Raw genomic sequence first — 24880 nt, 5'->3', positions numbered from 1 at the left:
GTGGCCGTGCTCAGCTTCTCCCCCAGGGCCAGCGTTTCACAGCTGCTCCATTATGGTCATTTCCTCTAGTTTGGGCAGATAAGGCCCTAGTTACTGCTCTGAGCAGACAAGCTAAGACCAAGAGTGGGCCAGAGAAGGAGGGACTGTGGGCCTGGCACCAGGGGCACCGTCTGACTGAGGAGGTGGAGAAGGGGTGGGGGCACAAGAGGGCAGAACACATACAACAGAGGCCTGGCCTGAGAAGGAAGTGGGGAGCTGAGGAGCTCGTGGCTGGAGAAGTCCTATGTGGGAGGCAATCACAGCTGCCTGGGCTCTGAGTTCAGCACCAGGCATGTGGACAGCTCATAGGTGGGTCTGGAAGTGGCTGATAGAATTGTTGTGTGCTTGTGAAAGTGCTGGGCATTGGGCTTTTTTTCTTTCTTAACTTAAGGAGGAAAGGGTAGGTATTTGTCAACCCCTTCTTGACCTTGAAGAATGAAGTATTTGGGCCTCAGATTATGGGTGTTCAGTGGATGGCTAGAGATATGCAACCCAGGAGCATAGTGAATGCATGGGTGCTCAGCAGGGCCTCCTTACTGCCTCCCCTAGTGGATGCTCCTGACAGGGGAAGGGGTAGCACGGGGTGTGCCCTCTGACCAGCCTCATTGGATGTGGCTAGATTGCTACCCCTCAGAAGTTGGCAATTCCATTTATGTTGAAGTTTTAAACAGATGGGCCCAGACAAGGCTGCTTTATCAGGATGTCTATTACATAGCTATAATTTTAATGTAGGGGTTACAGTGAGCCGTGATCTCATACTTAGAGATCTCATGCTTAGAGATGTCAGGAGAGTCCCTCCCAAGATGGGTATTAAATAATCCTCCGTGGGGTGTCCTTTCTACAACCCAAGGAGAGGGCTGGTCTATGCAGCTGCTTATGGATTGAACAATGGGTGGAGTGTCAGAGAATTTCAGATACACACTGGGATATTCCCAAGGGCGGGACACCGATAGGAACCAGAAGTGCTGTGGCAGTTGTCAGGAGGTGCAGGGGTGTGCCTGGGTGGTTTAGCCTCAGCTGACAGAGAATGGAGAGCAGGATGTGTGCTGAAGGGGAGGTCCCTGAGACAGTAGGACTTCTCGAAGCAGAAGGCAGCTCTTGGGGCTGCCTGGGCTGGGGGCTGGGGAGGATCCTGCTGGAAGGCTTGGGAGAGGGAGCAAGGGACATACTTGACAGCTGCTCTTATGTCCTTAGGGGAGCGTCTCCCCAGATGTGGGAATATGGATATGCCCAGTATTCTGCCCCCAGGCTGTGCAGTGGTGATGTGCCTGCTGGAGGCGCTCTTGGCTGTGCACACGGGACCAGATCATGTCCTCCTCTGCCCCCTCCTCCCCCCGCACCCCTTGGTTTCATTCAGTTAGATATCTCTACCCTCCTCGTTGCAAAGTCATCCCTTCCTTCTAGGCAGGTTGCTTGGTCTCGGGAGTCAGCAGAATTCCTTGTTTGGGTCTTCCCAGAGGAAAAAGGACTTTGTCACTCAAATAATCTTGTACGTTTAAAAAGTTGTCCCAAGTTCATTCTAATTCCCCAGCTTTGCAGGCTTTTGGATGTGTTCTAAGTAAAATGGAACGTGGCCTGTTTCCTCCAGCCCAGAGCCAGCGTGGGTCCTCTGTGGCCTCAGGGGCCTGGACTCTCCTGCGACTCGGGGCTCTGGTTTCTGCTCTGATGGTCTTGGCCACCTCCCCCAGTTCCAGGATCTCAGTAGACGTTTCCGATTGTCCCCATTTGTCTGTCTGTCTGCCTGTTTGTCTGACCTTACATAATACACCCTGAGCAGTGAATGAGGTCTCTGCAGGGAGACACTGACCTCAAAAACATGAACCAGTGAGCTTATTTCAGATGGAGATGAGCAGGCACAGAGGAGAGTGAGAGAGGGGGTGTGAAGAGGGAGGACACAGGCCTGACCCCCCAGAGGTGCTGGCCACACAGTGGTGCACTTTCTCTGTGGGTCAGAGGCACTTGCTTCCTGAGGCCTCCCTCCCTGAAACGTCCTCAGATCATCGCTGATCCATGGGGCCTCCCCACCCCGGCCCGGGCTCATGGCTGAGCAGCTCCTTTCTCTTGACATCCCCCCTTCCCTGGAGTGAGACACCCACTGCCTCAGGTCCCATAGCTGGTGCTGTTCAGGCCAGGGCCCCCTGCAGGGACTGGAGAGGCAGGTGATGTCCAGGGCCACACAGGGCCAGGCTCCAGCATGGAGTCTGTTGTCCAGCCCTTAGCTGTGTGCAGATGGGCAGGGACATGGTTTAGGGTGGAGAGATGGGAAGCTCTTCAGTTGTGAAGGCCTGGGAAGAACCAGGAAGAAAAGAGATTGAAACAGAGAGCGTCAGAGAGAGACAGAGAGACAGACAGACAGAGGGATGGGGGATGCACCCCTCTAGAAACCACCGCCAGGTCCCTGAACTAGGCAGGGGGTGGGCAGACCCTCTGGGGAAAAGGTGAAGTTTGGTGCAAAGCCCTCTGGGCCTGACTGGATGTTCCTGGGGGAGAGCCCACTCTGTCCTGTGTGTTCCTGGAGTCCTCACGATCACAGCCCAAGAAGCTGCTGGTTCAAGGTCACTCAACACCACCTTGGTCCCAGAGTGTGTAAACGTCCAGCTTGGGGAACTCAGGTTTGGCAAGGGTGCCACGGGACAGGTCTTAAAGGGGCTGGTCATGTGAGAGCTGTTTACATTTAAGAAGAGCTTACGTGATTTACTAAAAAATACAAAGCAAGGGACTTCCCTGGTGGTCTAGTGGTTAAGACTTCAGGCTTCCACTGCAGGGGGTGCAGGTTTGATCCCCACTTGGGGAACTAAGATCCCAGGTGCCACATGGCACAGCCAGAAAAAATTAAAAATAAGAAAACAAACAAACAAACAGAACTAAGCATTGCCACTCTCTTGAGTGAGACCATCTCGTGACACAATAAGGCAGGTTCGGAGGAAGGACAAAGAAACCGTTCTTGCTGGTCAAGAGATGTGGCTAGTGCTAGTGTTTGCAGATTGTTCTTCTGTAGTTTTCCTACTGAAGCCAGAATGACTGAAGTATTAACCAGAGCAAAGAGTGGGTTTGGGGAGCACAGGGCAGCTGTGGACAGGCAGCCGGTGGCAGACAGCGCAGACCTGTCCTTGAGAAGGCCTCTGGCCCCTTGTGGGGGACGTTAAGGCTGCTTGGCCGGGACAGGGGCCTTTCACCCTCCAGGCAGTAGGCCACTTAGCTACATGAGGGCTTTTCAGAAACAGGCAGGGTTGGTTTGTTCTTGGAACAGGGGAAGAATTTTCAAAAATAAATCAGTCAAAAATTGGGAAGTGTTTCATTGTCCTAGCCTATCTTCCCGTGGTGGCAGAGGTGGTGCAGCCAGCAGGCCGAGCAGTGCTGCCCACCGACACATGGGCACACGGGTGCTGCGGGCCAGAGGACATGTACAGCCGCCCTTGGAGGAGGAAAGCAGGGTAAGTCCAGTGGAGCTAGTCAGAGTTCAGAAATCAAGGTTTACCTGCTTGCGCGTCGATGTGGCTTCTGGTTCTTACAGCTGATGCTCATGTTGAAAGGCTAACCCTAGTTCTTCCTCCCTTAGTTCAGTTTTTTTTTTTTTTTCCCTTTTACATCAAAACTCTGTGCACTGAGAACTTCTTACTTATTGACCATTTGATGCAGATAAATTGCAAATGGAAAGGTGCTCGGCAGAATGAATGGCACAGCTGTCAGCTCGTCGACGTGAGCTCCCAGTGTGAGAGCAGCCTGCACGCATCCTGCAGCCCTCTCCATTTTGTGCTCTTTGAATAATTTATCTGCAGGAAATCCAAATTGCCAAGGCCCGCTTTAACCCAGCAGAATGCTTGCCAATTTTCTTGGGAAAACTGACAAAAAAAGAGGTGTAGATTGCATTTCGGCTGAGAGTGGCTGGGCAATCAGAGCTCGGCCCCTTTGTGCCGCTGCATCGGAAGCCACTGCGCCGGGCTCGCGCAGACGACATTTGAAGGCTCATAAATGTAATGAAGTCCCTTTGACACCTGCTCCTCTCTTCACTTTAAATGTGAGCCATTGGTCCATGGGGAACCTCCGCTTTAAAAATAGAAATTATAGTAATTGTCTTCCGTGCTGTCGGGAGGCTGTAAATGCATGGCTCTCAGCTCTACTGCCTGCAATCGACGGCTGCAAGAATTACCCCAAGTTGTGATTTTTTGTCCTTAACAAATCACATGTATGCTCGTGCTGCGTGGGGGCAGGGGGGCTCACTTTGCAAGTTCCAACTTATGAACTGGGGGTCCATGGGAAAGGTCCCTCTCTTCCTTCCTGGGTGGGACCTTAGATGCTGGACCTGTGCTGGTTTCTGGGGGACAAAGCCCCTCTCTGCTGCTCCTTTCTGGGCATCTGGCTTTGCTCTGATGGCCATGCAGTGGCAGGAGGGTGGGGGTGGCTTCCTCCCCTTCCTGGCCACAGGGCACACCTGCTGGGTAAAGGTCCCTCCTACCTCCTGCCCAGACCCAGGCTGAGGATTCTCTGTGATGACCTGTGCCCCTGGGGGCATCCCTCCCCTCCCAGGGTTCTGCCTCCATTCCCTGAAGGACAGTGTGGGCAGCATTCCCATGGAAGTGGGTCTGGGGCAGAGAATGGGGGGTGGGAGCTCTGATTGGCTCAGGTAGGTGGTTGGGTGACACCAGGGTCTGGATTATGTCGGGCACCAGCCCCCCTCGGGGGCTCCACTCACTCTTTCCTGTGGGAATTGGCATCTCTGGGAGGGTGACCTGCAGGTTGGGTCTAGATGACCCCTCAGCCTGCACTCCTACCCCAGCCTGGCTCTCACCCCTGACTCCTTCCCACCCCCAGAGCCAGCACCGTGGCACATGGCTGATCAAACTCAGATGAGCTGTGAGTCCAGGAGATGTGCAGGATCTCTAAGAGTTAGCACTAAACAAAAACCCTAGTCATAATTTTTTCTATTGATACTGTTGAAATGATAATGTTTTGGATAGATCGGGCTAAGTAAGGTTTAAAATCAATCGCACCCATTTCTTTTTATGCTTTTAAGGTGGCTTTTGGAAAAGTTTAAATGATATGGGTGACTGACACTCTATGCCACTGGGCAGTGTTGCCTGAAAACCCCTGGCTGTGGGGAGCACCCCATCTCATGTAGGAGAGGCCAGGTCCCCAAACTCAGGCTGTGTCCCCGGGATCTCCCTGGATGGCACCCAGTAGAGAGTGGGAGCCGTCCACTCGAAGCTTCGTGGAGTTCCGCTCAGGTCCCAGGCACCTGTTTCTAACAAGACAGCCCTTGTGTGCCAGGATCAACTGTGGGTGGAAGCCGGGTTCTCAGCACGGTGGGGTGGCTCCCGGCAGTGGGGTCAGAGTCTGTGGCGGGCACTGTCACCAGGAGACCGTGCGTTATGACATCGTGACGGTAACAAAGGTTCAGTGGGCGAGGCTTCCTCCTCAGGCGTGAACCTGGGGGCGGGGGGTGGGGGCACGCGCTTGGGCCCGGGGTCTCCTCCCAGAAGCACCGTGCCTCACCTGCTGCTCCTGGTTCTCAGCTCGTTCCTGCCCTGTGAGCGCTCCTTGTCTCCTGGGTCAGATTCACAGGCACCAGCGACGCTGGAGCCAGACGATGGCGTAGGCCACGCTGCAGACACAGCGGTGCTTCTGCTGGGTCCTGTTAACAGCACGGTTGTTTTTACTTGCAGATGAGTTTAGAAAATGATGAAAAGAGAGCTCGTACAAGATCCAAGGCCCTCCGAGGTGAGTGCTGCCCTCCCCTCCCAGCTGACTCTGGCCAAGAGTCCCGGGTCCTGAAGCTATAAGTGCCACTCCCAGCAGCTGTCCTCAGGAGAATAGAGTCCTGGAGCAGTGCCTCGGCCCTGGGATGTACCTCCCCTGCTCTGGGCACCTGGGGCTTCAGGTACCTGGTGGCTTCAGGGTTCCTCAGCCTTGGGCTGCCTTAGAGGGCTACCAGGGAGGCTTTAGGGCCAGAGGCACCTGTGGGGGTGGAAATGAGGAGCAGACCTAGCTCTCCAGAGGGGGAAACAAAGCTGCGTTAGACCCGCTCTGTTTGGAAAGGAAAGGCCGCCAGCCTTGCATCACCAGTCTCCTGCTCCCAGGATATTAGTCTTCTTGCTGGAGGGTGGGGATGTCATTGGTTGAACTGGCAGTGGGGTGGGGAGAGGGGCGGAGGCCCTTCTTGCTCTGCAGGGATCAAGCCCTGACCCCTTGGCAAGCCTCACCTCCCCAACACCACGGGGTACATGCTGTTCCTGTATATGGGTGGCCTTCAAGGAGGGGCTGGGCGCCCTGAGCTTCCTGTGTCTGCCAGTCAGACTCCGGAAGTTTTTGCCCAGTGGCCCATCCCTGAGGGACCAGTTTCTTGGGCCACCTTCTGTTCTTTGTCTGGCTTTATCTGCTGGGGGGTTTCTAACCAGACACTGACTTCTACATGCAATTAGGAAAGAGACCCTGTCCTGCCTGGATGGCCCACAGAGCCTGTCTTGTGTGGGGCCTCTGTCTGAGTCTGTAAATCCAGGAGCCCCCAGGGAGGGTCTGGCAGGGGCACCGGCTTGGGGGACCGTGGATTCACTAGACCCCAGAGGATATTCCAGGGGGCCGGGGAACATGGGATTCAGGTCTCAGGGGAATTGCCTCCATGCTTCAGCCCACTTGTGCTGTAGGACAATGTGCCTTTTTCAATTCTACTTGCACACAAGTTCCCTGTTTCTCCTTCTCTCACTCAGCTCCCCTGGAGCCCACAGGAGCCGACCTCAGGTAAGATGTGGTGCTCGCCGGTGACCCCCTTTGTCCTAAAATGGCCTGCCAGGCACTTCGAATTGCCCAGTTGCCCCTGAGCCCCCTGCTTTCTGTGACAAGGTAGCTCCCCTTCTGGCCTGTGTCCAGCCGTCCTCGCCCTGCCTTGTCCTCTGGCCCCGTGTCCTGGTGCCACCATGCAGCCAGCCTTGCATGGGGGCACAGAGGTGCTGACAGCGGGTCCCCAGGACCTCCTGGCACCGTGGTCCTCAGCCAGCAACAAGGTGCTGTCTTAGTGGTGCCTTGACCAGAGACAAGGGTCCGGGTGTCCCACGCCCACGTCTTCCACTGGACTGAGAGCAGCAGTGGCCTGTGTGTCGGCTGAGCTCTGTGACGTTCCAGATCCCGGGCCGGTCTCCCGGGGCACATCCTGAGCAGGAGGGAGATGGACACACAGGGCTTTGCTGGTTGAAGCAGGAGGGGCCGGCCCTCTTCCTTGGAGGTAGACTTCCCTGTCTGCAGACATCTGTCCTGGGCTTGGCTGAAGGCTTTGTGTGTGGGGCGTGGGGAGGGGCTTAGGGAGGCCAGAGAGACCACACCCCGCCCGCAGCACCACCCACTTGGCCTTTGGACCGGAGGCTCTGTGGATCTAGGCTCTCCTCAGGTCTCCCTGCCAGCCCTGGGCTATTTTGCCCAAGCAGAGATCCAGTGAACAGTGTCCAGTGAGTGGCCAATAATAGCAGCCTCCCATACCCCGTCTTTTCTGAAGAGGGGTCGTGGTGACGCATCTGGGTCAGAGCACTAGAGAAGGAAGGGAGGGCCCCAGTGTACCTGGTCCAATTTTATAAACATCCTGGGAGCTGGGGCCAGACTTCAACTTGTGACTGAGGTAACCTGCCCAAGGCCACTTGGAGGGATGGAGGGACTCTGAGTGTTCCCTCCTGCCCCTGGGGCTGCTCTGCCCATGCAGTGGGGTCAGGCGTGACACCCACACCCTGACGGCAGGTCTGTGGGCTTCCAGACTGGTGGCTGGAGACAGACAGAGCTTTCTAGACACTGAGGGAGGGGCTGCTCTTCTGTGGGGCCACTGCCCCTTGCCTGGAGTGACTCCACAGAGCTGCGCGGGCCTAGGGCATTGGCCACATCCATATTCTCAGAGGTGAAGTCTCTCACTGGACAGTGAGCACAGCTGGGGCTGGCCCACCTTATTCTTAACCAGGCAGTAGTCAAGTGGTTGGCCTTTGCCAGTCAGGAATATGAGGACCCCAAACATGCCAGTGTGTCTCTAGCCTCTGAGGCTGTAACATGGAGGCGGGAGGGCAGAGGGCCTGGGAGGGGTGCTCAGAGCCCCACGGGTGGCAGGTGCTGCAGTGGCTGCACCGTGCCGTCTGAGCTCAGGGACTCTCATGGAAGCACCGGCTGGGGATGGTGTGGCCCCACGTGTGAAGTGGAGAAACTGAGGCTCAGAGTATAACAGCTCATGCAGTCGGAAGAGTTGAATCACACACCCTCCTACACAAAGACTGGTTGTGGTTGCACGGCTGGAGGGTGGGGTGGGTGGGGACAGAAGCCAAGCCAGGCCCCTGGGAGCTGCCTGGGGGGTTGGGGCCTGTGCTGCTCGGAGCAGCACAGGCTGGAGAGCAGGTCTCCCGGAGGACGCACTGCTCCCCTGGGGACATGCGATGTTCACCTGAGGACCTCCTGGGGACAGCAAGGGGAGGAGGCTGTGCACAGGACTTGAGCTTCAGTAACAGTGTTACTTTTGGCAACAGATACAGTAAGGGAGGAAGTTGGAAAGGCAAACCAAAGGGCTAGGTTTCTCTTGACACTTTGAAGCCAAAGTGACCCCAAAATAGATTTGTTTTGAAATCTGTACACAACCAGCATAAGGGATTGTGTGACCATCCAGGTTTTGTCCACTTTTGTTGATCTCGTGGTCTCACCCTGTTTACTTGGTAAGGGTGAGACCCGAATGCAATCTGATGGGGAAACTGGGGAGAAATGTTCTAGCGACAAATGTTCTCAGCAATCCTTCCTGTTTCGAAGAATCGATGCTCAGAGGAAAATGGCTCCTCTGTGCTAAGGAGCCATATGTGGTCCACCTGGAACTTGCCTCTCAGGCCTGAGCAATGCACTGAGATTGTGTGTTCAGCCTGTGGGCAGGGACAGGTCCTGCAAGCCGGACTCCTCCTCTGGGCACACCAGGCTCTGTGGTGGGACAAGCAGTTGAGCCCCCATTCTGGCGGAGCCTTTGTGGTGGGGCCTTCGTGGTGGATGCTGGCACAGGGAGAATGACCCATGGAGCAGACTTGCCCCTGGGATGGCAAAGGAATGCTTTCGGAATCACCTGATGGGAGGATGGGTCATGGAGAAGCTGTCCCCATGGGACTCACTTTGTGGACAAGGGACTTGAACCTGTGGAGCCAGAACCTGTGGGGCTCCCTCCCCCACCACAGTGGCCCCCTCCTCTGCTCAAGCAGAGACCCTGGGAGCAGCTTGCTCTCGCATCGTGGTTGCTAGGACACAAGCCAGGACTAAGCAGGACTCTCAGCTGCCCCCTCCCACCCGTAGCCCATCAGTTCTTGCTCTGATTTGAGGCGAGTCCCTGAGAGAAGATGAGAGGTCTGTTGGCCTTTCCCTTTGTGCCAGTGGAGAACGAGTAGACCCTGTCCCTTGTCTCCATGGACTCATCTGCTGTCCCACAGCTGCAGGAGGCAGGATAGGAGGGAAGGAAGTGGGCGGGCCCCTCTCAGAGCACCCTTGGGGCGTCTCCCTCTTCCATGAGAGATGCCTATCTGTCTTGCCTGCACCCTGGTTCCCAGCCTGCCTGTCCTCACCGGAGGGCCTTCTCCTTGAGCCACCAGCCAGCTCCCACTAAGGGGACAGAGAGGAGTAGGGAGCCCTCTACCTGCCTCCAGGGGCCGGAGGGAATCCAGTCCCTTACAGGGCTTCTGATGGGATGGGCTCCTCTGCCTTGGCCTGAGACCTACTGTTTATGTTCAGAGCCCCCTGGGCCGTTGCCCGACCCCACTCAGTGCTAACTGAGGGCAGGCCCTCCGGGAGCGCCTCTGCCACACTTGGAGCCAGGTTGGGAAGTCAGGGGAGGGCTCAGCAGGATCCCCCATGCTGGGGGGCTAAGCTCCAGAGGCCTGGACCAGAGCTGGTGCTTCACCCCGCCCTCTGGCCCCAAGCACATGGAGGGACCCTACAAGCACAGGGTGCTCACAGGTGGCCTGCTGACACTGCACCCTGGGGCCCTGACTGGCCTCACGTCACTTTCCACGGGTGCTCTCTTGGCTGCCACGTAGGGAGCGGTTTCTTCCGCTTCCTCTCCCAGAGTGCCCCTTGGCAGCTCAGCACATGTGGGCGCACGCCTGGCCTGCTGCCCTGGGAGGAGCTGGCCCTCAGGGCTGGAAGCCAGGCGCCTCTGAACTGGGGGGTGGAGGTGTGGCGTTGAGCAGGTGATGTGTTTGGGGGTAGTGCCAGTACCACAGCAGCTGGCACCTAATTGCCTGATTAACTCTGATTAATCGACTAATTGGGACCTCAGCTTCAAATCCCCAATAACAAGGAGCTTTTGTGGAGTCTTAACGCTAGTACTTGAGAAAGTGGCAGCAAGTGTGGGTCTTGGATTTCAGAATGAGAGGCCGTGGGCGGCAGAAGTCCTCTGGGTCTGGAAAGGAAATCACAGTAAAGTCTGCATGCTCCCCTCCCCCCTCCCCTTTCCTCTTCCTCTCCACCCTGTCTCCTTTCATCTCTCCTTTTAAATGCCAGGAGATCAGCCTCAGTGGCGCCATCATGGGGGGCTGCAGGGTGCATCCCCTGCAGAGACCCTGGCTCTCCCAAAGGCTGCGATGAGCTGGGGGACAGGGCTCTGCTTGAACAGACAGTTCTGTTTCTCGCTGGTCCATCAATCAGGGTGGCCTGCCAGCTGGTGAGGCCCCATAGTCCTCTGTAGTCAAGTGGGTGATCAGTCAGTGTGTCTGGACAGAGGCCACAGTGGTGTACTCTTCTGGGCCCCAGGAGCCTACAGGTGTCATTGGCCACAGAACTTTCCTTCCTTGGCTCCGGGAGAGCCTGATCAGAGGTGGGGGCTCAGACCTGGTGATGACAAGTTTGTCCATCCTTGGATGGGGGGCACCTTGGAGTGACCCCTCCCAGGAGGAGCTCGGGCTCCCCCTCCTCCCACCACGGCCTCTCCATTTCACCAGCATCCATCTGCTGCTCCACAACAAGGGTGATGTCAGCTCCTTGCTATCCTGGTTCTTTGCACATACCCCCAAGCCCACAGGACACTGGCCTTGAGTGCCTCGCAGTCCTGGGGAGCTGACTCGCAGGGAAATGGGTGCGGTGGGCCGAGCCCTGATGAGCGGTTCCCAGAGTCTGGTTGGTGGATAGACAGAAGTTGTGGAAAGAGCAGGACTCCTGGGCTCTTGCCTCTGTCCCCGGGGTGTGAGCTGCTAGAGGCCAGGCATCATCCTCCCAGCCCCCCGCCCCTGAGGTCTCATGGCAGCTCCTGGGTCATCCGCCCTCATGGTTTCACCTCCCTTGCAGCAGGCTTCAGGCTCTGGAGTGGGGTCTTTGCCACCACACCGCGCCTACCTCCATCGGGATCCTGTGACTTAGGTCAAGGCTGCATGTTGTGAAGTTGTTCTGTCTGTGGGTGCCGCCTCAGTGAGCCAGCCCAGGGCAGCCTTGGCCAGGCCTCACAGCCTCGTGAAGGCCACTGAGAATCCCATGTTTGTGCTTTGCCTGTGGGCCAGACTCGGGTGCTGGTTCCAGGAGCACCTCGAGGGCCCTGTTCCCCAGCCCCCTAAAAACCTGGTGGCGGCTTGCCTGCAGTGGGGAGACTCATCGTGGACAAAGGAATCCTGCCTTGATCTCATACACACAGAGCTTTAATTAAACACACTCATGAAACTGTAATGAGCCATTCATTTATTTAAATGGAGTGAGTTATTTCATTAATTTTTTGCGAACTGCAAGCAGCCGTCCTAAGATGAACTGTTTTGGAGACAATCTTCTACTCCCCGGGGGGATGGTCTGGGGTGGGCCCTGAGATTCTGACCCTGTCCCCATGCCACACGGGGCCGCCCCCAGGTGACTGCTCCTGCTTGTCTCCTCCCAGCTGTCCCACCCCCGGATGCACAGGCTCGGGGCATATCCGTGGCAAGTACTCCAGGCACCGAAGGTGAGGAGCTGGCGGGCCCTCAACGGGTTCCTGGGAAAGAGGTTTGGCTGTGGAGGGTGGAGCTCCTCTCCTGCTCTGCGACCCTCTAGAACTGTAGGGGTCTAGAACTGTCCCCCTCTGCTCTGGACTGATGAGCTCCGGTGGCCTCTTGTGCAACCCCGAGCCTTTCTGGGTGTCTCCCCAGTGGGGCTGCTCTGAGGCCAGAGGAGGCCTTGTGGGCAAACCCAGAACAGAGCCAGCACATGGTGGGGTGACCGTTTTCACTGCTGTCCTCCTGGGGGTCCCAGGGTCCCACTGGACCTCAGGGGCCTCTGATTGTGGTGCCCAGTTCAGGGGGTGGATGAGGGTGGGAAGGGTCTGGAGGTGGGAAAGGAAGGTCTGGGTGCTCCTGGGGGCGGTGGGCACGGGGCAGAGTAGCCTGGGCCAGCCCCCATCCCCAGCCATCCCAGAGCGGGTGACTCTGGCGTGGACAGGGCCCCCGAGGTTAGGGGTCCCCAGACAAGCAGGAAGTGAAATTTAAAACACAATCTGGTGCTTTTTAATGTGGACACTTACTATAAAATTTCGAACACATCGATATGCCAGTCTCGCTTTTGGATTTTGGTGGAGGGAGGTGATGAGAGGCAAAGAGAACTTTTCAGGATAGGGGAAGTGCCGCAGAGGGTGAAGGGTCGGGGGACCGGGAGATGCTGAAGGGGGGGCCCGGCCTCCTCCCTCCCAGTTTGCAGAGCTGCCCTCTGGCCAAGAAGAGGAAGCTAGAGGGCCCCGAGGCCGAGCACCTGGGGTCCAAGCGGAAGGCACCCCCGCTGAAGCTGGCTCTGGACGAGGGCTACGGCGTGGACAGCGATGGCAGCGAGGACACTGAGGTGAAGGACGCCTCTGTTTCCGATGAATCGGAAGGAACTGTGGAGGAGGACGAGGCCGAGGCGTCGGGACAGGAGGAGATTCATCGCCCTGAGCCAGCTGAAGGTGCTTTGTTGCTCTGTCTCCCCTGAATAAAGGCGCTTAGTGTGGCCCCGGAGAATCGCAGCCTGTGGGCGGGCAGGGCTCCCGCGAGCCAGGAAGCCCTGCTGAGAACAAGTGCCTCTTGTCCAACATTTGGGACTTCCTGGGGAGGGGCCGGCTCTGGGGGCTCAGGGTCTGTGTGTGAACACTGTGCATTTGGATGTGTGTCTGTCTGCGTGTGTGACAGAAGGACGGACAGATGGATGTGGCTGTGGGTCTGTATGGGGTGGTCTTGGACAGACCCGCCCCACTTGGCCTCAAAAGAGCCACCTGGTTGGGGGGCAGGGGTCTGCTTGGCATTAAGGGAGGTGGTGGGGGTGTCCAGGGAAGCTGGGCTGGGCAGTGAGAACTGAGGGGTCTCCTTGCTGTCACCTTCTTCCCTGTATGGCCCCCAGTTCTTGGGAATCACTAGTGTGAAGGTGGGGCATGTCTGTGTTCTGAGACCCTGGCAGACTTGTGGGGTCCTGAGGGTGTGGCAGAGGCCGGAGGCCCAAACCCTCCCCTCCAATACATCCATGTTTCTGGTGTTCTCCCCTTTTGGGATCTGAGGTGGATTCTTACTTCACTTTAGAGCCACTGTAGGGAGAGTTCTTGCAACCCACCTCCCTGCTGGGGACCTGGCTGTGCCTGAGAGGGTGCCGGGTCAGGGACTTGGCCTCCTAGCTTCCTTACACAGGAGGGAGCTCTGTGCTCTGGCTCAGCCCTCCTGAAGGGGGAGCAGGCGGGCTGGCTCTCACATTCTGGAGTCCTTATCCATCACCCAGGGGGCCCGGGTGTGGTGAGCACCCACTGCATCTCAGCCATGGCGATGAAATGACTTAACCTTTAAAAACAGCTTTTACTGCTTCTCAATTATGAAACAGTGTTAAAAGATCTTATGCATTCTGTAGGCTCCATTTTATGAAACACAGATTTGCCTGATTTTAAAAAGTGCACATAACAGGGAGGACTGTTAATCAAAACTATCATTGTAAATCTTAGTTTCAAAAGTACAGCAGTGGTTTCTCCAAGCAGACAAAAACGGCTACATCGATCCTGTTTCTGGGATCTGGTGTCCTCTGGCTGTGGGGGAGTGGGGTGAAGGAACTGGAGCCAGTGGCCTGGAGACACACTCCAGGTGACTCTTAGCCACCCCCCACCCCCATTCCCATGTGCCTACCATATGGTTTCTGATTTTGTGTAGGAAGGAGCCCAGTAAAGGCACATTTTGCATCCAATCCCATCAGCAGCCCCTCGGGCTCCTCCAAGGGCAGCTATAGCAGCTATCAGGAAATCATTGCAACTTCTCTCCTAAATTTGGGCCAAATCGCTGAAGAGACCCTGGTTGGTGGAGACTCAGGCCAGGTGGTCACGCCAGGCCTAGTTCAGGAGGCTGAGGAGGAAGCCACCAGTGATGAGGGGGAGAAGGAGGACTTCATCCAGCCGGAGGACGTGGAGGAGGTGATTGAAGTCACCAGTGAGCGCTCCCAGGAGCCGGGTCCCCAGTCTCTGGAGAGTGTGGCCAGTGAGGCATCCAGTAAGCAGAAAGTGATCCTGGGCAACGAGGAGGAAGAGGAGGAGGAGGAGGAGGAGGAAGATGATGATGAGGAAGATGACGAGGAGGACGAGGAAGACGAGGAGGAGGCCCCTCCTGATGTAATCTGCCAGGAGGATGCCCCCCACGTCCCTGTCCCAAAGAGCCCTCAACCCCGGGGCCCGGTGCCTCCCAGCCCCAAGCCTGGGTACTCCGTCCTAGTGGAGGTGCGGTCCGATGACGGCAAAGACGAGGACTCGCGCTCCCAGAAGTCTGCGGTCACAGACGAGTCGGAGATGTACGACATGATGACCCGTGGCAACCTGGGCCTCCTGGAGCAGGCCATTGCCCTGAAGGCCGAGCAGGTGCGGGCTGTCTGTGAGCCGGGATGCCCACCTGCCGAGCAAGGCCCACTGGGCCCGGGCGAGCCGGGGAAGGCAGCGAGGCCCCTGGACGCTGCCCGGAAGAGCTACTGCAGCAAAGGTAGGCTGGGCTCCCAGGGATGCCCGGGACCTGTGGACATGCCCTGAGGATTTCACTGGCTGGGGGTCATGGGAGGTGGGGGGTGTTGGCCAGACAGACACAGACTGTGGTCGGTGAGGCAGAGGCAGGGCTGGGAGCACCATAAGGGCATTGGCACTGGTCCTCAGGGATCCTGATGCTGAGACACAGGTGCCCACGAGCCCTAGAGGGGCTAGAGGCCAGTGCTAGAGCCCTAGAGGCCAGTGGCAGCGAACTCAGGAGGGCGGTGCCTGGGAGAGGCTTATGAGCCCCTTAGGGTGCCTCTGCCTGCCTGGGGGTCAAAGGACAACCTCCTCCCATTTGAATCAGGCAGAGCCCCCAGGGGCCCTGCCCTCCCTGGGGGTGGGCATTCTGAGCATGGTCTGTGATTTCTGTGTTCTACCAAAGGGGATGATAGCTGCATTGGAAGTTTCCCTGGGTCACTGGCTATGCCCTGGGGACCATGTGCGTCCTGAGAGGTCTTCCCTTCTGCCCCAGACTTACAGTGACCTCTCTGACCTGTAAAGGCTTAATGAGGTCAGTAGCTGAGATTTGGGGTTAAGTTTCTTCCTAAGCCTTTATTAGCTGCTTTGATTCCCTGGTAGCTCAGACCTTAAAGAGTCTGCCTGCAATGTGGGAGACCTGGGTTTGATTACCGGGTTGGGAAGATCCTCTGGAGAAGGAAATGGCAACCCACTCCAGTATTCTTGCCTGGAAAATTCCATGGACAGAGGAGCCTCGTGGGCTACAGTCCATGAGGTCTCAAAAAAGTTGGACACTACTGAGCAACTTCATTTTGGGTGAGTTACTTAGCTTATGTCTCCCCCTTTTGTGTCAACATGAAGGACGAGTCCTGGCAGGGGTGTTGCTGCACAGCTTCACTTCTCTGTGGAGGCCTGGGGCTGCGCAGGACATTAGCAGGACAGGGCAGAGGGCACTAGCCGCCATCCAGGTGGTCTTTCTCAAAGGGCTGCAGTCCCACTGTTTGTGGGTTTTCGCCCTCTACGGGCTTTTCCACTTAGACACCCTGGACAGTCCCTCTAGTATCCCCTTGCTGTCCAGCCCTGGTGCCTTTAGGGCTCTTGGGCGGTCTGGTCATCCTCCTCTCTGGATAGCCAGAGTGAAGGTTGTGAGCTGCACTACCCCCTCCCTGCTCACCACTACCCCCCAGCTTCCTGGCTGCCCTCTGACCCAGAGGCCCTGTGTGTTTAGATCCCTCAAGAACTGAAAAACGTGAGATCAAGTGTCCGACACCAGGCTGTGATGGCACCGGCCATGTCACTGGGCTGTACCCACACCACCGCAGCCTGTCTGGCTGTCCCCACAAGGACAGGATCCCCCCGGAGAGTGAGTAGCTCTGCATGGCTCAGGCTGCCTCTGGTGTTTGGATGGTGCCCACTTTGGGGAATGGCCACACAGAGCCCTGTCCCTCTGAACCGGCATGTCCTGAAGCCCATACTTGAGCCCTACAAGCATGGGGACGTGGAGGGTCCAGTGATTCACCTGGAGATGGCAGCCTGGGTCAGGGTCCCAGGAAGCTGGCCATGGACATGGGCACGCAGGAGGGGAGGCTGGGCTCTGGAGCTGGGGAGGGACCACTTTCTATGTGCTGGGGGCTCAGAAGGAAAAAGGCTGTCCTTACTTCTGTGTGAGGGGCAGTAAGTTGAGAGGAGGGACATTGTAAGGCTGAACTGGTTTCTGCCCTAGAGAGCCAGGGCCACCGTGGGAGGGGTTCTCTGACTGAGCTGAGCCTGGGGCTCCTGGATGCTCCATGGAGGGAGGTGCTCACTGGCTCCCCCCGATTGTCTTGCAGTCCTGGCCATGCACGAGAACGTGCTCAAGTGCCCCACTCCTGGCTGCACAGGCCAGGGCCACGTGAACAGCAACCGTAACACGCACAGAAGGTATGGGGCTGGACTGGACGTGGTGAGGGCGGTGGCGGGGGCATGCTGTGGGTGCCCCAACCTGGCACATGTCTCAGGCTTGCCCTGTCCCTCTGTGTGCTGCTTTTTGGGGTGAGTGCAAGGTCAGGACAAACCTTTGGTGGGCGCAGAGCAGCACCTGGAGGGGTGGTCACTGGTGCCACTCTGAGGGGATCCTGAGAGACCAGAGTGCGCCTGGAGGAATGGGTGCCTGCAGCCTGAGGTAGAGCCTGGTGGGGACCCTGCCCTGTGGAGATTCTGGAAGCCTCTGGACACTAGCTCTTGCTTAGGGCACAGCCTCAGCATCCGGGCCTAAGCCTGGTTGCTCAGCGGGGTGCTGAGACCCTGGTGCTTCCGTTGTCTGCCGTCTTCTGGCCACTGCTTTCCCGAGCCCTGGGCAGCTGTGGCTGTGGCAGCAGGTGCCTTTGCTCCAGTGAGTGACACTCAGCTGAAAGGACGGCCAGAGTCTTTGAGGTCCAATCACTGAGAAGAGGCTGAACTCCCCAGCACTGCTGTGATGATGTCACCTCCTCTGGTTGATCAGCTTCTTAGTTCGAACAGTCGAAGCCGTATCCATGATATCTTGGATTAGGTGCTTTCCTGGGAAGGACCTGTGCCCTTCTGCTGTGACCCTGGTGTCCGTGTCCTCCAGGGTCAGCACCCAGTTCATGGCCTGTGGGTGACAGAATTTTAGCAGCTCTGGTTGATGGTGAGGCAAGAGGAGCAAGGTGAGAGGCAGGCCCATCCCCCAGATCCATCCAGAGGAGAGACCTTTGTCTAGAGCCTTGAAGAACTTTAGGATGCATTGTCTCTGTGTGTCTTGGCTTAGAATTTCCAAAAACAGAAACTGAGTGAGCAGCAGGTGCTTTGAGGGCTGAGGACAGAGCTGGGGGAAAGCCCCCTCTATAGGAACGACAGCCTTCCCTGGGCGCCTGCTGGTGTCTGGCTCCTGGCTTAGATGGGCGGGGCCTGGGGAAGGGCTCAGCTGTCCTCCTATCCTGTCTCTAGTTTGTCTGGGTGTCCCATTGCTGCTGCCGAAAAATTAGCCAAATCTCATGAGAAGCAACAGCCACAGCCGGGAGAGCCTTCCAAGAATAGCTCCAATTCGGATCGGATCCTCAGGTGAGTGACATGAGCCATAGACCCGGAGGGGTGTTATTGGACCCAGGTTCGTCTACCCGACACATAATGAGGCCGAACAAACCAAAACTGGGTTGGAGTTTGGAGCAGAGGAAAGTTTATTACAAAAGCCATGGAAGGAGAATGGGTGGCTGGTGCTCAGAACATTCAACTTCCCATTGGCTTTCTGGTGAGGTCTTTACAGACAGTGTGAGGGAAGAGGGTTTGAGATGCATAATAGTTTGTGGACCTTCTTCTGATCGGCTGACGGTGAGGTGGTAGGTGATGTTTCAAGAATCTCAACCTTACGATTCCAACAGTCTGGGGTCCACAGGGTTGTGGTCGGCATGTCGTCACCACTGGGCAAGTGTCTTAGTTTCTGCAGAGTGACTCAGATATGTGTCAGATTGTTCCCTCTGTCTCTTCCAGAGGAACTAGAAGCCCGGTTGTGACTCTGTTGTCCTCTTAACTGACTGACTTGCTCTTTGGAACCTGGAAGGTTGAGGGGGCTTACAGCCTTTTTCCTACAAATGAGAAATGAGGACCAGAGGGGCTTTTGTCCCAGGAAGGCCCTGTAAGGCGCAGCCATTAAGTTTAGGCCTCATCTTCCCTTGAGGGTAGCTGAGAGCTCGCCAGCAACTTCTCAGCTGCATTGGCCAGTCCAGAGTGGAGGAGGAGAGCCTGCTCGTGCTCTGTTGGCCTCGCTTTCCCAAGGCCCTTCAGAGCTGGCCTTATCGTGGTTCCAGGGTCTTCTTGGCAACAGGCTCCTCTTTTCCGGTCATGCTCAAATTCTTACAGTGCCTGGCACCTCGGGGCCTCTCCATTGGTCCTTCTTAATTCCACCCTTTCCAGAGTGAAGTCACTGCTTGGCTCTAGACGCCTCCTCTGCTTTCCTTCTCTCTGAGCCCCTCACTGGAATGGTACAGACCCCATGGCCTTTCTTTTCTGCTGGTCTCGCTCCTGCCCCGGCCCCTGGGCTGTGGAGGCTGGTGTCTCCACACCATCTCTTGTACATTTAAAAATCTGAGCTCTTCCAGAGCTCCAGTAACAGTGACTGAATGCTTGCAGCAGTGCTTTCATGCCTGTCCTTAACTGGGCAGCAGCCCTTCCAGGGGCATCTTAAGCAACTTTAAGCAGAGGACAGGGAAGGGCTAGGCCACTCCCTTCAAAAAGTGGAGCTGCTGTGCCCTGAGGCTGATTCTCAGAAACACCCCCATATCCCCTCCAGGTGCTCCAGCTCCCTCCTGTCTGGGGAATTGTATTAACAAGTTATTCCACCACCAGAATTCCACTTTGACTGCCCACGACCCTAAAGATGCTCCTCTGGGGCTCCCAGCCAAGGGCTCAGAAACCAGCTCTCCTTTTCCCCTCCTCTGGCTGATGCTGTCTGCAAGGGGGATATGTGCTGTTACTTCAAGTCTCCTAGTGCTTCTTCCCCATGGCAGTTCTTCCTGCACATCCCGCAGGCAACCTGTAGTGGCGGGCAGGGGAGGGCCTGCCTGGGTCTCAGTCCACACTGGCCTCTGAGGGATGGCTGGGCTAGGCTATGGCAGAGGGTGCTGGGTTGAATAGCACAGGGTCCTTGTGTCCTGTCTTCATGCTTCTCATCTCCATCCTGCACCCCAGGCCCATGTGCTTCGTGAAGCAGCTTGAGGTCCCTCCATATGGAAGCTACCGGCCCAGCGTGGCCCCCACCACACCCAGGGCCAACCTGGCCAAGGAGCTGGAGAAGTTCTCCAAGGTCACCTTTGACTACGCAAGTTTTGATGCTCAGGTTTTTGGTAAGCGCATGCTTGCCCCAAAGATTCAGACCAGCGAAACCTCACCGAAAGCCTTTAAATGTAAGTTGGGGAAACTGCTCTGGGAGGTGTAGGGTCTGAGGGGCAGAGGAGGAGGAACCCTTCCCCAGGAGCATGTAGGGACTCTCCATCTGGGGCCCCAGCTGTCCCAGTCTACCGTGGTGACTTTCTCAGAGTCTGGGTCTCACCCACGTTGTGGCCTTCACGTTCAGCATCAAACTGGATGTGTCTCCTCACTACACGTTGAAACAAAAACAAGTGTGTTATGGTGTGCATGTCCAAAGAGTTAAGCCCAACATCGCTGACATGGTTTACCCTGTGGGTGTGCCCTCCCCCGGCTGTCCTTTCCCAGGCAGTTTATTCCAGCTCAAGGGTGGAGGTCTAGGGAGAGCCACTATGCTGAGCCTGGATACCCAAAAGATGCTCAGACAGGGACCATCTTGCTGGATACAGTGTGCCATTTGTAATATTAGCAACAAAATTTCTGGGTGCTTGCACTAACAAAATTCATTCCTACAAACCTTTGAGAACAAGCTCTCCTGTCTTTCTAAAAAACTATTCCTATACTTGGGTTTCACTGGGCCTTTGTTGCTATGCAGGCTTTCTCTAGTTGTGGCGAGCGGGGGCTACTCTGTTGCAGTGCACGGGCTTCTCACTTGGTGGCTTTTGTTGCGGAGCACAGGCTCTAGGTGTGCGGGTTTCCGTAGTTGCAGCTTAGAGCATGTGCTCAGTAGCTGTGGCACACCAGCTTAGCTGCTCCTCAGCATGGGGAATCTTTGATCCCCCAGACTAGGGATCAAACCCATATCTCCTGCATTGGCACTAGACTCTCAACCACTGGACCACCAAGGAAGTCCCCTGTCTTTTTTTGGTCGCTTATTACACTAATTTGTGAGTTGCAAGCCAATTAACTTGCGTAATACCTACAAAATGGAAAACTGCCCCGGTGTACATAAGGTTGGAACCGGCAGCTCATGATGGATGTTCAGATGCCAAAACCAGCAATGATGAGTTTCCTATGAGTTCATACTAGAAACACTGATCAATACAATGGCCAGCTGGAGTGCAGGTATCTCTCCAACTTGTTAGGAGAGGGCTTCATGCAAGGCACCCACTTATACTGGGGCACTGGAAATTTGCTGGTGATATCGTGATTACTCAGAAATCATACCTGAGAGTGATCTTATGGTTACGGCACAGTTACTAGAAAAGATGACAGTTTATGCCTTCATGTTTCATGTTCTGTTGTTCAGTAGCTAAGGCCTGTCCAACTCTTTGCAATCCCATGGACTGCAGCATGCCAGGCTCCTCTGTCCTCCACTAATTCCCAAGTTTGTTCAGATTCATGTCCGTTGAGTCGGTGATCCTATCTAAATCTTATCCTCTGCTGCCCCCTTCTCCTTTTGCCTTCAGTCTTTCCCAGCATGAGGGTCTTTTCCAGTGAGTCAACTCTTGGCATCATTATATTTGAGCAACAATGTTATTTACTAAAGCTGTGGCTGTTGAGGAGGTGACACCAAAATCATCCTTTTGAGATATTGTGACAAAATTTGCCTACTTAAATGACACTGTAGACACTCTTCCTATTTACAGACTTTAGTCTCTCAATAAGCATTCACCAATAGATAACTTGTTTTGTTTGCAATATCAAGGATGCTAGCCTGTCTTTGCCCTTTCTGCCCAAGTTATGGTCAAGACAGAAGTGGCCTTCTCAGTACCCGACAAGGATGGGGGCAGATTGGGGTATGCAAGCTCATGGCAGTGGGTGGGTGACCCAGCCCTGGGCCCACCTCCACATAGCTGTGCTCAAAGCCCCCAGCCACCTAAAGCTCCCCTGTGTGTCTTTGTGGCCGCCTCCCGTTCACGTTGTATATCAGCCTGCTGTTGTTCCCTTTTTGCAGCCAAACCTTTCCCAAAGGCCTCTCCCCCCAGGCCCAGCCCCTGCACCTCATCCTCTTCTGCAGGCTTCGACTACGCCCACGATGCAGAGGCCGCGCACATGGCCGCCACTGCCATCCTGAACCTCTCCACGCGCTGCTGGGAGATGCCTGAGAACCTCAGCACGAAGCCACAGGACCTGCCCAGCAAGGTGGGCAAGGCCCCTGCTGGGAGCTCCTTCTGAGGCAGAGAAGGCGGGTGGGGTTTGCAGTCAGGACTATATGCAGCCTGCACAAAGCAGGCTCAGCAAACCCAGCATCTATAAGGGGAGTACCACTCTTTCCTTTTCTCCCTCCTGACCACTGACCCTGCTGGCCAAAGACATTGGATGGGTCCACCTCCCTGAGCACCACGCGCTGTGCCTAAGAGCGCCAAGTGGCTGTACACACCTGTTCCCGCATCTACCGGGATGCGGGCTTCCACTAGTTTCCACGTGTTCCTGTGCCCACACAGGTGGCCATGTGCAGGGGCTGGTTTTATGGGCTGGAGGCCTTGAGGCAGTGGGTAGAGTGAGTCCACTCAGTCAGCTTCAGGATACTTTCTTCTCAGAGGCTCTTCTCTTCTTTTTGGCCCTGTTCCCTTTGGAGGGAAAATAAGGCACATGTGGGAAGGGATGGTGTCTAATCTAGATGTCACCTTTGCAATGCAGGCCGCGGACATTGAGGTGGATGAGAACGGAACCCTGGACTTGAGCATGCACAAGCACCGCAGGCGGGAGAACACTTTCCCCAGCGGGAGCAGCAGCAGCAGCAGCCCTGGCGTGAAGTCACCTGACGCCTGCCAGCGCCAGAGCACTACCAGCGCCCCCAGCAGCTCCCTGACCTCACCCCCGTCTAGCCACGCCTCCCGCCAGGATGAGTGGGACCGGCCTCTGGACTACACCAAGCCCAGCCGCCCACGAGAGGAGGAGCCTGAGGAGGTGGGTGCTGTCCAGGTGGGAGGTCCAGAGCTGTTGGATGGTTGGAGGAGAAGGGGTTGAGCAGGTGCTGGCGGTCAGCTTGCCTTACCCAAGGGTTGGCATAAACAGGCTGGAATCTCCAGGCAGAGGCTCTGTGGGTCCTACCCCTTTCCACACAGGGTTCTGCCTGCTCCGGGCAGCTAAGTCCACCTTCCTGGAGGTGTTTTCACCATTGGCTCAGTTTGTGGCCTTGTCCCCTCCAAGAGGGAGGTGGTCTTCTCACCTCTGGAGAATTAGTGGTCAGCAGCAGTGTGGCTCTCCAAGAGTGTGGAGAGGACAGGGGCGGTTCGGGGGATGATTTCAGGAATGGCCTCAAATTCCTTGGTTTCGTGGGCCTCCCACCAGCCTGCTGTCCAGATGAGGGACACCCTGAACTCTTGTGGCAGCCTCTCCTCACCATCCCCAGGACACTGCAGGCCCCTGGTTCCCTGGACAGAGGCAGGAGAAAACGCCTGGCCTCTGGCAGCCAGTGGTCTGAGACCCAGAGCAGTACTGACTGCTAAGGAGCGGCAAGCCGGGCCTCGGTGTTGACCCATCCACAGCCTGGGGGCTGGTGGAACAGTCCCTTCCTGGTGACTCCACCCACTCGGGGTGGGACTGACTGGGGGCTTCCAGGAAGCAGGACTCCGCTCTGAGGGTGCAACTCCAGGCGGGCTCTGCATAGTGTGGACAGGCCTGAGGGGTCCCTCCCAGCCCTCCCCTGTCTGCCAGCCCCACTTCCAGGAGGGCAAGGGGGCCAGGTCCCTGCGTGTGTGCTAAGTCGTGTCTGATTCTTTGTGAGCCCGTTGACTGTAGCCCTCCAGGCTCCTCTGTCCATGGGATTCTCCAGGCAAGAATACTCGAGTGGGTTGCCAGTGCTATTCTCTGGGGGATCTTCCTGACCCAGGGATTGAACCCGAGTCTTTTGCGTCTCCTGCATTGGCAGGGAGTTCTTTACCACTAGGGACACTGAAGCAGAACCAGGAAGCCTCTGGAATGGTTGTGTCTGGGCAGGGCCAGCCTGGAGGAGGGCAGGGCCAGCCTGGTGGGGAGCAGGGCGGTGTGTGGTGGAGCCAGCCCCTTGGCAGGCGGGGCTGGGGGCAGATCCCTGAGGAGGAGGAGCAGTGGTGGTGAGGATTCTACTGTGAGAACCCACCCCCTCTACAGTTTCACCTTCAGGGGTGGCCAGGTTCCTCCGTCTACCGGCCTCACAGGCACCCCTACTTTATAGAGGAGCCGCCTGGTCCAGGTCTGGGTCATCTGGCTCAGTCACATGGCAGCAACTCAATGTCAGGGCTCAGAAGAGGGATACTTCTCTCAGAGTGAGCCCCTGGGGTAGGGTGGCTGGCTGAGGGTCAGCGGGGGCTGGCAGGAGGGCTTCTCTCTGCGAGTGGGGCCAAGTCTGAGGCCCGGTGGGGCCCTTCTGTTCCTGTTGGGGTCACCAGGCTGTGTCCCCCCATCCGCTGTCACCTTGTTCAGTTCTGTGCCTGTGCCTCGTCTCCCCTCCACCCTCCAGTGGTCCTTCCCCTTGCCTTGGCCCCCAGCTCAGGCTGGTCTCTCTGGCCACTTCCCTCTGCCACCTGCCCGGCCCCGCCCCACCTCCCCATGCCCTCTGAGCATCCTCACCCCTTTCCAGGACAGTTGTGTCATCTGCAGGTGACCTGGGTCTCAGAGGTCCTGGGGAGCCTGGCCACGGAAGCCTGCTGCTGTGCTCCATCGTCGACCATCCACTCCCTGGCAGGAAGCCTCAGTTAACCCCCAGGCCCTTCCTTTCCTCCCCTGTGCCCTGGGCACAGGTGCCCCAGTCTTACTGGGTCACCCCCTGGATCAGGCCTTCCCAGTCCGTCTACTGTGGTCTGGACTCCCCGTTCAGACCCTCCTTCTAGCTCTGCCCAAGGCTCCTTGACCATCTTGCCCCAGCCTTTAGCATCACCTCCCATCCAACTCTGGCAGCAGTGCCCCCTCATGTCCCCAAACAGCCCTGGCCCCTGTGTCTATGGGCCTCTGGGATGTGCTTCATGCTCTGGAGCTGCCTCTGCCCCTGTGAGTCTGGGAGGCCCTTGTTTCTCCTGAAGGCTGGACTCAAGTTGAGGCTCTTCGTCCACACAGCTATGCCTTGTTCAGTATTAACAGTAGCAACAGCATCGCATGGTGCCACGGGCCTTTCTTCATCTCAGCCCCAGACATCCTGGGAGGGCCTGC

The 24880-nt window shown here is 56.7% G+C and overlaps 1 protein-coding gene across 1 annotated transcript in view; it reads left to right on the top strand.

The window, feature by feature from the left end:
- Positions 1 to 24880, top strand: part of MYT1 (myelin transcription factor 1) — a 41610-nt gene that overhangs the window by 1956 nt on the left and 14774 nt on the right. Inside the window, exons 2-12 of the mRNA XM_005908552.2 lie at positions 5703 to 5757; positions 6744 to 6774; positions 11882 to 11944; positions 12666 to 12913; positions 14133 to 14945; positions 16176 to 16310; positions 16777 to 16867; positions 17894 to 18007; positions 19631 to 19845; positions 21768 to 21892; positions 22391 to 22660. Of these exons, the coding sequence (XP_005908614.2) occupies positions 5703 to 5757; positions 6744 to 6774; positions 11882 to 11944; positions 12666 to 12913; positions 14133 to 14945; positions 16176 to 16310; positions 16777 to 16867; positions 17894 to 18007; positions 19631 to 19845; positions 21768 to 21892; positions 22391 to 22660 (2160 nt within the window). The remainder of the gene's footprint in view (positions 1 to 5702; positions 5758 to 6743; positions 6775 to 11881; positions 11945 to 12665; positions 12914 to 14132; positions 14946 to 16175; positions 16311 to 16776; positions 16868 to 17893; positions 18008 to 19630; positions 19846 to 21767; positions 21893 to 22390; positions 22661 to 24880) is intronic.

The sequence above is a fragment of the Bos mutus genome, chromosome 13 (genome assembly GCF_027580195.1).
Source record: "Bos mutus isolate GX-2022 chromosome 13, NWIPB_WYAK_1.1, whole genome shotgun sequence".
In the NCBI taxonomy this organism is placed as follows: Eukaryota; Metazoa; Chordata; class Mammalia; order Artiodactyla; family Bovidae; genus Bos; species Bos mutus.
This window is presented reverse-complemented; position numbering and strand designations above follow the sequence as displayed.